General features: G+C 35.1%; 1 protein-coding gene across 3 annotated transcripts in view; it reads right to left on the bottom strand.

Annotated features, from left to right (window-relative positions):
* Window positions 1-18987, bottom strand: part of PCNX1 (pecanex 1) — a 164961-nt gene that overhangs the window by 122866 nt on the left and 23108 nt on the right. For all 3 annotated transcript variants that reach the window (XM_061180985.1, XM_061180983.1, XM_061180984.1), the window contains exon 2: window positions 12466-12674. In XM_061180985.1, the coding sequence (XP_061036968.1) occupies window positions 12466-12674 (209 nt within the window). The remainder of the gene's footprint in view (window positions 1-12465; window positions 12675-18987) is intronic.

Here is an 18987-nt window from a genome sequence, read left to right as displayed (position 1 = left end):
TCCATCACCACAGTTGATTTTAAAACATTTTTATCATCTCAAAAGCCAACCCATTTAGCTATTACCCTTCCCAACCCTCCTCCCCTCAGCCCTAAGCAACCACTGATCTACTTTCTGTCTCTATAAATTTGCCTATTCTGCATTTTTTTTTCATATAAATGGAATCACATAATATGTGGTCTTCTGTAACTGACTTCTTTCACTTAGCACAATGTTTTCAAGGTTCATCAATGTTGTAGCACGTATCAGTGCTTTATACCTTTCTATGGCCAAATAATATTCCATTGTATGGATAGAACACATTTTGTTTATTCACTCATCAGCTGATGGACAATCTTACCCAGTTTTATACATCACTTCTGATAGCAAGTCCAAATGATTATAATTGGAACATAAAATTATTATTAATAACAAAGCAAATATTTACTAAATACTTAATACATTCCAGTCATAGGGGCGCATGCTTTATTTGCATTTTCTCATGAAACAGTCTCCTAAAAATCTATGATATAAATACTATCATCCTCATTTTACAGATGAAAAAACTGAAAACGGAAAGGTGTAAAAACTTGCCTATGGTCTCAGAGGAGTAAACAAAATAAGCCAAGTCATTGGTATATGGAGTTCAGGTGGGAAGGGAGGACACAAATAATACTTCCTCATCACTCTACAATGTGTTATCATATCTGCTCTTTCTGGTTTTTTTCCTTCACACATGAATGTAGGTACTCATAACCAGTAAGGACTGAGAAAAGATTTGAACACCAGGTCTAACTCTAAAGGCTACAGTCTAAGACACCAATAATGCCTTTTAACAAATAGGCATTAAAGTTCTCTTTCCAGTTCAAAACCAAAAGTAAACACCATTATCTAGGGAAGGTTTCTTAACCTCAGCACTATGGACATTTTGGGCCACATAATTCTCGACAGTAGGAGACCATCTTGTGCAGTTAGGATGGTTAGCAGCATCCCTGACCTCTACCCACCAGATGCCAGTAGCATTTCTCCCTGTGATAACCAAAAATGTCTCCAAATATTGCCAAATGTCTCCTGGAGGGCAAGGTCATCTCCAGTGGAGAAACAAAAATCTAGAACTAATGCTCAATGGTCAACATTGAGTGGGAAGGAGGTATTAAGGGAGAAAAAAGATGAAGGAAAAAACAAACAGCTCCTTTTATAGAAAAAATATATCCTCTTGCAAACTTACTGTACCTTTCTCTTCTCTACAAATTCAGAAGCAGACCTTTTAGTCAGCTGTTGGTGTCCTAACATATAAATTGACTGAATAAGAATTTTCTTTATTAGCAAGACTTGCAGATTTTCAGCAATGGCAATTTGAGCACATACCTAGAAAGTAAGTAGTTCACAATTCTCACAGAAGCAAAGTGGTCTACTGCAGTAAGCAGTACACCAAATTCAGGGAATCTCTACCTTTATGCCTTAATTTCCTCATCTGTTTAAAAATAAAAACAGGTACAGGGAAAGGCAGAAAAGCAGAAAGGGTCTAATCTGAATTATAAAGGAGACTTCACAAATTAATTTGTTGATTATTAGTATCATAAACTGCTCAGGCTTTAATTAGAACTTCACAGAACCAGCACAGTACTAAATTTACAAATCTAATCTAGATCACAAGGATGTTCCTAAAAGTATGAATAGATAAAAACAAAGTCCCTAAACAGAATAAATCTTCAGAAAATTTAGCCTAAAATTCACCTGTGTATATTTTAAATGGATCCTTAATTTATAATATTGTAAGCATCACTGAATGAGAAACAGAAAAAAAATATGGTTTGTCTCCAAATAATTGTATTCAAATTCTAAAATTCAGTGTGCTAATTTCCTCTCCTGAAACGTTAGAAATGTAATACATACATTAATGGCTTTAACTCTTTCTCTAAGATAAAGATTGAACAAGCATTTCTGAGCTGCTATACCACAGCCAACGACAACCAGAAGCACAAGTAGTCAGTCCTACTATATTCATTCATTCATGCAACAAATTGACAGCTCTAATGTACCAAGCATAGTGATGGGCTCTGGAAATAAGTGTATCTATTTTCCTGTTCATTTCTATTCAGAACAGAGATTTATAAGTGGGAGAGTGGGGGAAAGGAGATGTCGAAAGCAAAAATCTACAACAAAGACCTTATTTAATGGTGAAACTTAAAAACACTCGTAAAAAGACAAGGATGTACACCAATACTATTTCAATTTAACCATGTGTTAGAAGTTATACCCAAAGAAAAGTTAAACAAGAAGCATAAGGTCTAGAAAGGAGGAAATAAAACTGTCATCATTTACAGAAAATCAAGAAATAACCTACAAAGTTTTACCATTAATAAGGGAGTTTAATAAGGTTGCTGGATACAAAGTAAACTGCTACATTTAAAGGGAGAAAAACAAAAGGTAATTAGAAAAAATCATATAATAGCAGAAAAACTATAAAATAATTTGTCAAATTTAATAAAAGCTATGAAAGTCTTTTAATGGAGAAATGATAAATCTTTACTGAAAGACATTAAAGAAGACTAAATAAATGGAGAGACTTAATATTGTAAAGATACCAATTCTCAGCAGAGGAATCTATAGCCAGTGTAATTTCAATAAAAACCCTAAGTTCTTGTAGATTTTGCCCAGTAGACTCTAAAGTTTACATCAAAGATCAAGGAGGGGCTTCCCTGGTGGCACAGTGGTTAAGAATCGGCCTGCCAATCCAGGGGACATGGGTTCGAGCCCTCATCTGGGAAGATCCCACATGCCGTGGAGCAACTAAGCCTGTGCGCCACAACTGAGCCTGAGCTCTAGAGCCCACGTGCCACAACTACTGAAGCCCGCGGGCCTAGAGCCCGTGCTCCACAACAAGAGAAGCCACCGCAATGAGAAGCCTGCACACCGCAACGAAGAGGAGTCCCCGCTCGCCACAACTAGAGAAAGGCTGCGTGCAGCAATGAAGACCCAAAGCAGCCAAAAATAAATAAATAAAATAAATTTATTAAAAAAAAAAAAAAGATCAAGGAGCCAAGAGTAGCAAATTAACACCTGAAAAAGATCGAGGTACGAGGTTTGCCCCACTAGGTACCAAAGTCATGTTATAAAACACTTAGGATAGTGTGGTAACTGCACAGGCATAAACTAGATCAACAGAACAGAAGACAGCCCAGAAACATACCCACTATATATGAAAACTTAATTTATGACAAAATGAGTACTGCAGATCACCAAGGAAAAGATAGTCTGTTTAACAAATACTGATTAAACCAGTTATTTATAAAGAAAAAAAACAAATCCTGAATCCCTACCTTACAACAGATCATAATAATTTCCAGCAAAACTGAAATGTGAAAACAAAAGAAACATGAAACTTTAAAAAGACAATCTTTCTGAGAGTATTCTTCTGATATCTGTGTAGGAATAATTTCTTAAACAAGACACAAAAATGTTAATTACCAAAAAAAATGATAAACTGTGTATTAAATTTAAGAATGTATGATAATCACAAGAAACCTTAAGAAAAGCAAAATGACAAGCTACAAACTGGGAAAAGATGTCTGTAATGTATATAACCAATAAAGGAGTAGTATAATGAATATATTTTTTAAAACTCATTTTTCTTAATCAATAAAAAGAGAACTCCACAGAAAAATAAAAAAGAAATGAATGGGCACCGGAAAGAACAGAAAACTTAAATGGACCATATATGTGAGATAAGATGCTCAGCCTCATTAGTAACCAGAAAGGTCAACTAAAGTCAAAATGAGACACATCTAACACTTAACTGTTAAAATGGCAAACTGTTAAAACTTACCAAAATCAAAGATTGAGGATATGAAACAATAAGGACTTTCACATACTAACAGTGAGAGTATAAACTGGTACAATCGTTTTGGCAAACAGCTTGTATTACCTAGTAAAACTGAACGTGAAAATACCCTCTGAACCAGCTTACATATACTAGATATACACATGTGTATGAAGAGACATATATAATAATGTTATCTGAGCAAAAAAACTTGAAATAATCTGACTGACTATCAACAGAAGAATGGATAAATTGTAGTCCATTCCTACAGTGGTGGACTATACAAAAGCAAACATAAATGGTAGCTAAAAGCATCAGCATGGGTAAGTCTACAAAATATGATATTCTGCACAAAAAAAGCCCTTCACAGAGAAATACATACAGTATGATTCTCTTTAGGATGTCCTAAGGTAGACAAAATTAACTACGAATATCTACAAAGACCATATAACAATAAAGCAAGGGAATTATTAACAAAAAATTCAAGATAAAGGTCACTCCTGAAGGGAAAAGGGTAGAATGATATAGGAAAGGAGTACATGAAGACTTGTATGGTATTTGTATAATGTCCTTATTACTTAAGTTGTGTGGTGGGTAAGTATTCACTTGATTATTATTCTCTAAATTATACATGTAATTGATATACCGTTTGGAAATACATATATTTCACAATGAAATTTTTTGAAAACTGAAAGAAAATAGAAAAATTCAGTAACAGAAGCAATTAAAAATATATACGATTATACAGAACTAATAAGATTACTTAATAAGATTAATTAAGATAACAATTACTGAGTTGTTCCACATACCAGAAATGGTTCTAAGTGCTTTACATATATGATCTCATTTATTCTAATAATCCCTATGAGACAGTACTACTATTTGTCTCATCATCCAGATGAAGAAGCCAAGGAATAAAAAGCTTTAGTAACTCCCCCAAGGTTATACTATCAGGAAGTAATTCAAGTCCCTGGCAGATTAAGTGCAGAATCTACATTCTGTTTGCTTACCCACTAAATGAGGGTATGCATTTCCTAACAGAAATAGAATAGACCTAAGAACTATGCAGAACCCACTAAAAAATGTACACACATATACCATGTCTCTGAGTGAGACTTTCTATTTTAAAGGCTGAGTTCTCTCCAAATTTAATACAATTATCATCAAAATTCTACTGAAATTTTCTGGAGGATGAGTTTACAAGGGAACATCTCATAAAAAATTAAGTAAGTATACGCATGAGGATAACTAAGATAATATTGAAAGGAAAATACTGAAGAGGGATTCATACTGCTAAGTATTAAGCATATTAGAAGGCCATAAAAAAGGTATGTTATAAGCAAAAAGAGAGATCAATGGAGCAGAAAACAAAGTCCAGAAATGGACATAATACAAGTATGCTCCATGAAAAAGCAAGCATTTAAAATTACTGGGGGGAAAACTGCATTATTCACTCAATGTTGTTGGTACAATACTAACAAACCTTAAAAAAAAGAAGTTAGAAGTGTTTTCAGATTGACTACAATTTAAGGGTAAAAAGTAAAATGATAAAAATACTAAACGTAGATAAAGGTGAATATTTACATAATTTGGGGAAAGAAAAATATCTCACAAAACTTGTTATCAAAGACAGAACTAATAAAGTTTCATAGAATAGAACAGATCACAGAAAAATTAATTGTGGCATATAAATATATAAATAAAATGCAATAAAGTGAGGAAAAGTATTTGACACAAAATGATATCCTTCATAAATATTTTCTCCAAATCAATAGTAAAAAACTAACCAACAACAGAAAAATATACAATTCACAAAATAACAAATATAAATGGAACAGCACAAGAAAAATACCTCCATTTCACTAGTAATCCAAAAACTGAAAAAAGTAAACAATGAAATATTTACCAGTTTGTGAAAATACTAAATAGTGTAGTCAAAAGTACAAAAAAAGAAGCCCTCAAACTGCTGATCACAGTAATTAAAAGGTAAAAATCTTCAGGATTTGGCAATATATATGGAGAAACTTTAAAATGGGTGTAGCTTTCCGGTAATTCTACTTCTGCTAAATCATGATAAAAAATTTAGTCATTTAAAATTTAAACATCACAATGATCTAACACAAACTTAAATTAGAAAATAATTGAAACAATTAAACACAAGATAGCTAAATTAAGGTACTGTATACCCACAAAATGGAATACAGTGTAGTCATTAAAAATGCTATCACAGAGTTAGATAGCCTCATCCACCAGAGGGCAGACAGCAGAAGCAAGAAGAACTACAATCCTGCAGCCTGTGGAACAAAAACCACATTCACAGAAAGATAGACAAGATGAAAAGGCAGAGGGCTATGTACCAGATGAAGGAACAAGATAAAACCTGAGAAAAACAACTAAATGAAGTGGAGATAGGCAACCATCCAGAAAAAGAATTCAGAATAATGATAGTGAAGATGATCCAGGACCTTGGGAAAAGAATGGAGGCAAAGATCGAGAAGATTCAAGAAATGTTTAACAAAGATCTAGAAGAATTAAAGAACAAACAAACAGAGGTGAACGATACAATAACTGAAATGAAAATTACACTAGAAGGAGTCAATAGCAGAATAACTGAGGCAGAAGAACAGATGAGTGACCTCGAAGACAGAATGGTGGAATTCACTGCTGTGGAACAGAATAAAGAAAAAAGAATGAAAAGAAATGAAGACAGCCTAAGAGACCTCTGCGACAACATTAAACGCAACAACATTCGCATTATAGGGGTCCCAGGAGAAGAGTGAGAGAAAGGACCCGAGAAAATATTTGAAGAGATTATAGTCGAAAACGTCCTAACATGGGAAAGGAAATAGCCACCCAAGCCCAGGAAGCGCAGCGAGTCCCATACAGGATAAACCCAAGGAGAAACAGGCCGAGACACATAGTAATCAAATTGGCAAAAATTAAAGACAAAGAAAAATTATTGAAAGCAGCAAGGGAAAAATGACAAATAACATACAAGGGAACTCCCATAAGGTTAACAGCTGATTTCTCAGCAGAAACTCTCCAAGCCAGAAGGCAGTGGCATGATATACTTAAAGTGATGAAAGGGAAGAACGTACAACCAAGATTACTCTACTCGGCAAGGATCTCATTCCGATTCGATGGACAAATCAAAAGCTTTACAGACAAGCAAAAGCTAAGAGAATTCAGCACCACCAAACCAGCTCTACAACAAATGCTAAAGGAACTTCTCTAAGTGGGAAACACATGAGAAGAAAAGGACCTACAAAAACATACCCAAAACAATTAAGAAAATGGTCATAGGAACACACATATCGGTAATTACCCTAATCGTGAATGGATTAAATGCTCCAACCAAAAGACACAGGCTTGCTGAATGGATACAAACAAGACCCATATATATGCTGTCTACAAGAGACCCACTTCAGACCTAGGGAGACATACAGACTGAAAGTGAGGGGATGGAAAAAGATATTCCATGCAAATGGAAATCAAAAGAAAGCTGGAGTAGCTATACTCATATCAGATAAAATAGACTTTAAAATAAAGAATGTTACAAGAGACAAGGAAGGACACTACATAATGATCAAGGGATCAATCCAAGAAGAAGATATAACAATTATAAATATATATGCACCCAACATAGGAGCACCTCAATACATAAGGCAACTGCTAACAGCTATAAAAAAGGAAATTGACAGTAACACAATAATAGTGGGAGACTTTAACACCTCACTTACACCAATGGACAGATCATCCAAAATGAAAATAAATAAGGAAAAAGAAGCTTTAAATGATACAACAGACCAGATAGATTTAATTGATATTTATAGGACATTCCATCCAAAAACAGCAGATTACACTTTCTTCTCAAGTGCACACGGAACATTCTCCAGGATAGATCACATCTTGGCTCACAAATCAAGCCTCAGTAAATCTAAGAAAATTGAAATCATATCAAGCATCTTTTCTGACCACAACGCTATGAGATTAGAAATGAATTACAGGGAAAAAAACGTAAAACACACAAACACATGGAGGCTAAGCAATACGGTACTAAATAACCAAGAGGTCACTGAAGAGATCAAAGAGGAAATCAAAAGATACCTAGAGACAAATGACAATGAAAACACGACGATCTAAAACCTATGGGATGCAGCAAAAGCAGTTCTAAGAGGGAAGTTTATAGCTATACAAGCCTACCTCAAGAAACAAGAAAAATCTCAAATAAACAATCTAACCTTACACCTAAAGGAACTGGAAAAAGAAGAACAAACAAAACCCAAAGTTAGCAGAAGGAAAGAAATCATAAAGATCAGAGCAGAAATAAATGAAATAGAAACAAACAAAAAAAAAGGCAAAGATCAATAAAACTAAAAGCTGGTTCTTTGGGAAGATAAACAAAATTGATAAACCATTAGCCAGACTCATCAAGAAAAAGAGGGAGAGGACTCAAATCAATAAAATTAGAAATGAAAGAGGAGAAGTTACAACAGACACCGTAGAAATACAAAGCATCCTAAGAGACTACTACAAGCAACTCTATGCCAATAAAATGGACAACCTGGAAGAAATGGACAAATTCTTAGAAATGTATAACCGTCCAAGACTGAACCAGGAAGAAATAGAAAATATGAACAGGCCTATCACAAGTAATGAAATTGAAACTGTGACTAAAAATCTTCCAACAAACAGAAGTCCAGGACCAGATGGCTTCACAGGTGAATTCTATTAAACATTTAGAGAACAGCTAACACCCATCCTTCTCAAACTCTTCCAAAAAATGGCAGAGGAAGGAACACTCCCAAACTCATTCTATGAGGCCACCATCACCCTGATACCAGAACCAGACAAAGATACTACAAAAAAAGAAAATTACAGACCAATATCACTGATGAATATAGATGCAAAAATCCTCAACAAAATACTAGCGAACAGAATCCAACAACACATTAAAAGGATCATACACCATGACCAAGTGGGATTTATCCCAGGGATGCAAGGATTCTTCAATATACGCAAATCAATCAATGTGATACACCATATTAACAAATTGAAGAATAAAAACCATATGATCATCTCAATAGATGCAGAAAAAGCTTTTGACAAAATTCAACACCCATTTATGATTAAAAACTCTCCTGAAGGTGGGCATAGAGGGAAGCTACCACAACATAATATAGGCCATATACGACAAACCCACAGCAAACATCATTCTCAATGGTGAAAAACTGAAAGCATTTCCTCTAAGATCAGGAATGAGACAAGGATGTCCACTCTCACCACTATTATTCAACATAGTTTTGGAAGTCCTAGCCACGGCAATCAGAGAAGAAAAAGAAATAAAAGGAATACAAATTGGAAAAGAAGTAAAACTGTCACTGTTTGCAGATGACATGATACTATACACAGAGTATCCTAAAAATGTCACCAGAAAACTACTAGAGCTAATCAATGAATTTGGTAAAGTTGCAGGATACAAAATTAATGCACAGAAATCTCTTGCATTCCTATACACTAATGATGAAAAATCTGAAAGAGAAATTAAGGAAACACTCCCATTTACCATTGCAACAAAAAGAATAAAATACCTAGGAATTGTAGGTATTTTACATACCTTTTGTCTCCCTAGGTAGGTCTTTTGTCTCCCTACCTAGGGAGACAAAAGACCTGTATACAGAAAACTATAAGACACTGATGAAAGAAATTAAAGATGATACCAACAGATGGAGAGATATACCATGTTCTTGGATTGGAAGAATCAATATTGTGAAAATGACTATACTACCCAAAGCAATCTACAGATTCAATGCAATCCCTATCAAATTACCAATGGCATTTTTTACAGAACTAGAACAAATCATCTTAAAATTTGTGTGGAGACAAAAAAGACCCCGAATAGCCAAAGCAGTCTTGAGGGAAAAAAATGGAGCTGGAAGAATCAGCCTCCTTGACTTCAGACTATACTACAAAGCTACAGTAATCAAGACAATATGGTACTGGCACAAAAACAGAAACATAGATCAATGGCACAAGATAGAAAGCCCAGAGATAAACCCACGTACCTATGGTCAACTAATCTATGACAAAGGAGGCAAAGATATACAATGGAGAAAAGACAGTCTCTTCAATAAGTGGTGCTGGGAAAACTGGACAGCTACATGTAAAAGAATGAAATTAGAACACTTCCTAACACCATACACAAAAATAAACTCAAAATGGATTCGAGACCTAAATGTAAGACTGGACACTATAAAACTCTTAGAGGAAAACATAGGAAGAACACTCTTTGACATAAATCACAGCAAGATCTTTTTTGATCCACCTCTTAGAGTAATGGAAATAAAAACAAAAATAAACAAATGGGACCTAATGAAACTTCAAAGCTTTTGCACAGCAAAGGAAACCATAAACAAGACGAAAAGACAGTCCTCAGAATGGGAGAAAATTTTGCAAACGAATCAATGGACAAAGGATTAATCTCCAAAATATATAAACAGCTCATGCAGCTCAATATTAAAGAAACAAACAACCCAATCCAAAAATGGGCAGAAGACCTAAATAGACATTTCTCCAAAGAAGACATACAGATGGCCAAGAAGCACATGAAAAGCTGCTCAACATCACTAATTATTAGAGAAATGCAAATCAAAACTACAATGAGGTATCACCTCACACCAGTCTGAATGGGCATCATCAGAAAATCTACAAACAATAGATGCTGGAGCGGGTGTGGAGAAAAGGGAACCCTCTTGTACTGCTGGTGGGAATATAAATTGATATAGCCACTATGGAGAACAGTATGGAGGTTCCTTAAAAAACTAAAAATAGAATTACCATATGATCCAGCAATCCCACTACTGGGCATATACCCAGAGAAAACCATAATTCCAAAAGACACATGCACCCCAATGTTCATTGCGGCACCATTTATAATAGCCAGGTCATGGAAGCAACCTAAATGCCCATTGACAGATGAATGGATAAAGAAGATGTGGTACATATATACAATGGAATATTACTCAGCCATAAACGGAACGAAATTGAGTCATTTGTTGAGACGTGGATGGATCTAGAGACTGTCATACAGAGTGAAGTGAGTCAGAAAGAGAAAAACAAATACCGTATATTAACGCATGTATGTGGAACGTAGAAAAATGGTACAGATGAGCCGGTTTGCAGGGCAGAAGTTGAGACACAGACATAGAGAACAAACGTATGGACACCAAGGGGGGAAAACTGCAGCGGGGGTGGGGATGGTGCTGTGCTGAACTGGGCGATTGGGATTAATATGTATACACTGATGTGTATAAAATTGATGACTAATAAGAACCTGCTGCATAAAAAAAAAACAAACAAATACTGTCACAGAAAAAAATGTTTTCAGTAGTTCAAAATATTTCCTGAGTACCTATCAGTGCAAGACACTGTTCTAGAACCTGGGAATATAATCGTTTGTAAGAAGAACAAGGCCCTGCCTTCAAAAAGCTTATAAATGCAAACAAATGATTAAGTAAGATAATTTCAGATAGTGATTTATGCTATTAACAAAATTATTATAAGGTAAAATATCTGTTCAATCAACAAACAGGGTAATCATGTTAGGGATGGAGGAAAATGTAACTGAAAAAGGATAAAGGCTTTCAGTGCACTGGAGAATATACAGAAACATTACCTGTCTTAATAGACGAGTACCCACTTTTAGTGATATTATTTATATCTTGAACCTGAAATATTTCATATTATACTAACTGGAAACATGGCATAGTGGTTAAAAGCATGGCCTCGCCTCCAGAGCTTGACAGCCTAGATTATTTGATCTTTCTCACCTTACTTTCCACATCTGCAAATCAGGGATAATAAAAGCAACCATCTCATAGAATTGTTTTTGAGGACTGTATGAGCTTAAAAATGTCAAGTGCTCATATAGCAACTGTTTAAAAGTTATATTAGGGACACCTATTATTTCTATAAAGTCACTATAACCTTTTGACTATGATAACTAAATCCCTCTGTCAGAAAGAGAAAGTGGGTGAGGCCAAGGTAATGGGATAGAATGTGACCGAGAGCAGTAGGGGGAATATTTCAGCTGAGACAGGTTCCAGGAAAGCCTCCAGGAAGGGGTGACAGCTACTCAGAGTTGAACCTTAGGAAGTCAGTCATGCCAAGATCTAGGGAAGGAACAGCTAAGTTTCTAAGGTGAGAATATAAAATTGAAAAAAATTTACAATGGATAAAATGAAAACTGTCGATTATAAATGTCAAGTAAAATATTATCACAGTTTGCTTAAGATATATATACACATTTTATTTATATGTATAAAAATAAATGCTTAGATTTATAAAGCCAAGTTTTACTATTTCTTTAACCTGTTTTCCATTGGTTTTGGTCTTTGGTATGAATAACTATTACACTATTATGACTATTATTGTTCTAACATGTTATTTATTAACAAGGCCAAGGATACTGATTTATCCCCAGATAGCCAGTCAGCTTTGCTGTGGTCTAATGTGACAATCACACTTGCCACTGTATCAATAGTGGTAAGATCTACCACTGCCTTAAAACCAGGTAAACAGAACAGGCATGACACAATAAGCACATCATTGTACACATGCATCACTGTACATCATTACAAACTGAGTGGCATGGGTTTCCTTACCTTGGGCCATTGCTGTCTTTTCTCCTTGTTGAACAGTTGCCTTGCTCAGCTCTGGCTCGCTGATCTGTGAAATCATTTGTGTTCCTATCTACAATCTCTCCAGCATCAAGTGCTCTGTGGAGTCGATAGTTGACCATCTTCAGAACAATGAAAACAGCAGCTATCACAGGACAATAGACTGCTACTATAATCATGGAAGAAGGAAGGGCCTTAAAGAGAAAGAAAATGAAGATAGGAATTTTAAAATATTTTATACTTTATTCAATTAGAGAAATCTGTAACTAAAATAATAAACACACACATTCTCACACAAAGCAACAACTGTGTTCCTAGCACTAAGTTGTAAAAGTATAAGACAGCACCACCCAATACAGTAGCCACTTGCTACATGTGGCTATTGAACGCTTGAAATGTGGTTAGCCTGAATTGAGATGTGCACTAAGAATAAAATAACACTGGATTTTGAAAACTCAGTATGAAAAAAAGAATGCAAAATATCTCAATTTTTATACTGATTACATGTTGAAATATATTTAGATTATATTGGGTTAAATACAATATATTATTAAAGTTAATTTCATCTGTTACTTTTAACTTTATGTAGCTACTAGAAAAATTTTAAATTACATATGTGGCTCACAATACATGTCCACTGGACAGCACTGTTACAAAGTCCCTGCCAAAAAGCTTATAATACAAGTAGAGAGTTAAGGCATCACATTATATAATATGTGAATAAGACAGGGTTGTGATCCAAATACATGTAATCCCTGTTTATGTGCTCCCTGTAACTTTTTTTTTAGGATATAAACTTTCTTTGTGTTCTAGAAAATCCCAAGTTAAAACTGTTATGAGAATAACCTTAGAACTATGACTATAAAACCAGATAAGACATGGGGGACATTCAAAATCCAAATGTTTTATTTTAAAATACTTAAATGCTTAAAATACTGAAAAATTGTAACCTGCCAAATAAAACGAATAAAAGAATACAAAATAGAATCAAGCAATAAATAGATTTATTGAAATAAGTCAGAAGCACCCAGGGCGTGGGGACTGCACACCCATCATACCTGAGGATTCAGTGATGTGGACATGAGTCCGGGGCTGGCAGGCTGGAGAACACCCCACTTGGAAGGCATGACTCAGAGTCACTGTTAGCAGAGCCTATAAAACTAGGCTCAAGTTATGCCCCTTTTCATGAGAAAAAAATCATCCCAGGTGTTTACAGCTCTAGATTTCACATGTTTTCATAAGATTCCACATCAGTAATCTGAGAACATGGCTCTAAATTTACTTGGAAAGGTATCCTCAAATCGCTTGAGAAGGTGAAATTGAAAAGGTTCTAATGAACCAGGGAGGTTTCAAATACAGATATGATAAAAGTTAAAAAATAAGACAGTTATTTGGGAGGTAGAGAGAGGGAAACAGTGTGGGTTGGAACTGGGAGGGGGGGAAAGAAAGTAAATCAAGCCTAAAGTTTAATACTTTTGGGTTGAGTGCAGGCATAATAGGTAAATATTTGGTATTTTTATTTTTATTTTTTAATTTTATTTATTTTTGGCTGCATTGGGTCTTCATTGCTGCACATGGGCTTTCTCTAGTTGCGGCGAGCGGGGGCTACTCTTTGTTGCGGTGCACGGGCTTCTCATTGTGGTGGCTTCTCTTGTTGCGGAGCACAGGCTCTAGGCACACAGACTTCAGTAGTTGTGGTTCGCGGGCCCTAGAGTGCAGGCTCAGTAGTTGCGGCACATGGGCTTAGCTGCTCCGTGGCATGTGGGATCTTCCCAGACCAGGGATTGAACCTTTGTCCCCTGAATTGGCAGGTGGATGCTAACCACTGCACCACCAGGGAAGTCCTATTTGGTATTTTTAAATGCTTAGATTAAGAAGCCCTTCATACTAGTGTATCTAAAAAATTACACTGGTGATTTCAATTTAAAATGTCATTGAATAACAGATCTAGGCTTATAAAATGTATTTAAAATCTTACAAAATCCATAAATATCAGGTTTAGAAGAGTTAAGTACTCCAAAAGATTTGTTAGATAATTTACATAATTTACTTAAAATAAATACTAAATTTATAAATGCAATTTAAATTCAAGGGATCTTAAGCTACATGAAAAAACCAAATCTCTTAAAAATGATTGTTAAAATGTGTTCAATTTGTAAAGAGTTGAGTTTAAAATTCTAAGTTAATTTACAGCTTTAATAAATGTAACATTCATAGCAAAAAAAAAAAAAAAAAAAGGTCCCTGAATAACTTTTTCCAAACAGAAACATACACACACAAATTGACAAAAATTTCAAAGTAAACACGCACATAAATACATACAAACACATACACTGCTTAGAATATTTATAGAAGTTCTGCATGATGCTGATTTCCATATGATATGTTCACTTAAGAACTGGAATTCTTGGAGATCATTTAGTTCAACACCCTCATTTCCGGACTAAAAACAGAGCTACCGTATGATCCAGCAATCCCACTCCTGAGCATATATCTGGAGAAAACCATAGTTCGGAAAAATACATGCACCCCAATGTTCACTGCAGCACTGTTTACAATAGCCAAGACATGGAAGCAACCTAAATGTCCATCGACAGACGAATGGATAAAGATGTGGTACATATATACAAGTATTATTGTACATATATACAGTATTACTCAGCCGTTAAAAAGAATGAAATAATACCGTTTGCAGCAACATGGGTGGACCTGGAGATTATCATACTAAGTGAAGTCAGACAGAGAAAGACAAATATCATATGATATCACTTATATGCTGAATCTAAAAAAAAAAAATGATACAAATGAACTCACAAAACAGAAACAAACTCACAGACTTAGAAAACGAATTTATGGTTACCAGGGGGTAAGAGTGGGGTGGAGGGATAGATTGGGAGTTTGGGATTGACATGTACACACTGCTGTATTTAAAATAAAATGACTTTCCATGAAATTAATTAATTAATTTAAAAACATGTATCACTGTATATAGGAATATGTATATATTTATATATGTATGTGTGTATATATAATATGTATACTATATAAAGAATAAATATAAAGAATTCCTTCAAAATCAATAACAAAGAGGCAGACCAATGAAAATAAAGGACAATAGACAGAACTTACACAGAAAAATATAAATAGTCAATAAAAGCAACATGAAAACATGTTCAACTTCATCAGTAATGAGCAAAATACAATGTAAAACCTCAACAATGTATCATTAACACCCATCTTAATGAACAAAAATTAAGAAATCAGACAAAATTAAGTATGGACAACCAGACCTCTTATAAACTGCTAGTAGAAATATAAATTGACAGATACATCACCCAAGATCCAGCAATTTCTCTCATAAGCATAAAAATGAAAGAAACTCTTACACTCGCAGCATAAGACTTTTACCAAAAACTGGGGGGCAGGGGGGGACCTCAATTGAAAATCAACAGGAAAATGGAAAATGGTAGACTAGTTACCAATGTAATGTAACAGTAAAAACTACAGCTACATGCAGCAACATTAACTGTACATATACAATATGTGTTGTATTCCAAATATAAACTTACGTTTTACTGTATTTTCTTGATTTTTTGATAATAAGCATGTATTTCTTTTAGAGTTAGAAAAAAGAGCTAAAATTTTAATAGTGATAAAAAGGTTTTCATATTAGAAAAAGAGTATATTAGCTTTCATCTTTTACAAAGACATGATCTACATTCTTCTCATTAATGGATGACTTATCAATAGGTCAAGTTCCACATCAAGGCAGTTTGTCACCTTACTCCTTATTTGCAAGAAGTTAAAAAAAAATCTTAACTCTCAGTTATACATCCCTGAATGGCAGGAAGTGTTAACAGCTGTCAGAGAGCTCTAGATATTCAGATCAAACATAGCCCCCAAAACTGTAGTAAGCCTCCTTACTAAGAACTGTGTTAGATACTTTACATAAGATCATCCCTCTTAGAAGCTGGATGAATAGAAATGTAAATTAAAACTACAATTAAATATTACCACATACCCATTAGGATGGCTACTATCAATTCACCAGAAAAAAAAAAAAAAAAAAAAGGACAGAAAATAACAAGTGTTGGCAAGGGTGTGGAGAAATTGGAACCTCTGTACGCTGTTGGTGGGAAAGTAAAATGATGCAGCCTCTATGAAAACAGTATGGTGGTTCCTCAAAAATATTAAAAATAGGATTACCATATGATCTAGCAATTCCACTTCTGGGTATTTATTCAAAAGAATAAATCGAATCTTGAATAAACTGCAGGATCTCGAAAAGATATCTGGACATTCATGTACACAGCAGCATTATGCACAATAGCCAAGAGGTGGAAGCAATGCAGTATCTATGAATGGATGAATAGATAAACGAAATGTGGTCTATATGTATGATGCATTATTCAGCATTAAAAGGAATGAACTCTTGTCACATGCTGCTGCATGGAGGAACCTTGAGAACAGTATGCTAAGTGAAATAAGCCAGTAACAAAAAGGCAAAATACTGGATGATTCCACTTATATGAGGTATCTAAAGTAGTCAAATTCATAGAAATAGAAAGCAGAATGATGGCTGCCATGGGCTGGTGGGAGAGAGAGTGAAGAGTTGTTGTTTAATGGGTGTAGAGTTTGTTTTGCAGAATGAAAAGGTCCTGGAAATCCATTCCACAACAATATAAATATACTTAACACTACTGAACAGAACACTTAAAAATGTGTTAAAATGGTAAATTTTATGTTACGTGTTTTTTACTACAATTTAAAAAGTTAGACGGACAAATGTTTCACTCTTTTCTCTCTGGTGAGGAAAGAAAGTCAAATGTTGAGAAACAAGCTAGGAGACTGAGCCATTTACACCACTTCTTAAATTCTGACAGTTTATCCTGAACGTTAAAAAGTTATGTTATTTCAGCCAGGAGTGATAGGTTCAAGCTATTCAAGACGCCAAATATATTTCTGATAGGACTCTTGAGAAAGCCACTTGGAATCACAGAAATGGCCATACCGGAATTAACAGTGCCATGAAGTAAATTTATCTTACATTTATCTTATCTTACATTTCATTTCAAAACTCAAGTGAATAACTCTCCCCTATGGCAGGCACACTGCATGGCAGAAAAGCTATCTTTTATACAATGCTCATTTCATTGTGCAGCAATGTAAAGACATTATGTTCACTGTCTGTGCTTTGTGGTGGAATCTTAATTTTCTCTATTTTCTACACCGAGTCGAGATCTGAAGCATACTGTTAACAAATGCGTATCCTTCCTTAATATATTTGTAGCTGTTCTCAATTAGAACTGATTTCAATGCATCTTTTCCAGTTCATGTTACAATACTTAGTGCCAACTAACATACTTAGGTATCAACTAACATCTAACACTTAGTGAACACCACGTGCTAGGCACGTTTCTAAGTGCTTTATGTATATTAACTCATTTAACCCTCACGATCACCTCATGAAGTCAGCACTATCATTCTTCCCATTTTACAAATTTAGAAACTGAGGCACAAAGAGCTAAGTAACTTGCTCAAGGTCTCAGAATGAGACGTTAAGGAGCAGTTTGCCTCCAGAGTCCTTGCTCTTCATCATGATACCTAATTGTCTCTAAATCAGGGGTTGGCAGACTTTGTCTGTTTGAAACAAAAAATATTTCACAGTTTGCAGGTCATATGATCTGTCATAACCACTCAACTCTGCTGTTGTAGTCTGAAAGCAGCTATAGGCAGCATACATGAACGTGAACGTGAACATGGTGTTTTCCAGTAAAACTCTATGGACACTTTGTAGACACTGAAGTTTGAAATTCATTTAATTTTTACATAGCATGAAGTATTACTCTTCTTTTGATTTTTTTCCAACCACTAAAAACTGTAAAGACCATCCTTACTTAGCTCATGGGCCATACAAAAACTACATGGGCCGTAGTTTATTGATACCTGCTCTAAATCAAAGTTTATTTTCTTCTCTCACCAGTAAGATATCATCACCAAACAAAAGATCATCAAGCACTTCCCCCTCATATATGCCAAGTACAAATCTATCATCTCCAACATCCCCAGTTTCATCCAACTATGAAGCAAAGTAACTGCTAGCAAACATAGGCCAGTAATTGCTCTTCCCTTTCAGTGAGAAAGTCTATCAATTTACACAGAAAGCATTGGTTTGGGATTATCATGGAAAATTCCACTGGTTCCACAGAAATCACTGGAAAAATGAGAAAAACAATGGCTTTCAGAAACTATTTGACAAAGTTTCATGAAAAGAAACTAACTAGGGACGAGGGGCAGAGGGTCTCTCTGTACTATGAAGGAAAACTTCCGACGCAAACACGAAGACTGAACCTCACTGTCTCTAAAATAGTAGATTAACTGTTAAGAGAATCGTAGAAGGGACTTCCCTGGTTAGGACTCCGTGCTCTCACTGCTGAGGGCCTGCGTTCAATGCCTGGTTGGGGAGCTAAGATCCCACGAGGCGTGTGGCACAGCCAAAAGAAAAGA

This window comes from Eubalaena glacialis, chromosome 2 (assembly GCF_028564815.1).
Source record: "Eubalaena glacialis isolate mEubGla1 chromosome 2, mEubGla1.1.hap2.+ XY, whole genome shotgun sequence".
Classification (NCBI taxonomy): domain Eukaryota; kingdom Metazoa; phylum Chordata; class Mammalia; order Artiodactyla; family Balaenidae; genus Eubalaena; species Eubalaena glacialis.
This window is presented reverse-complemented; position numbering and strand designations above follow the sequence as displayed.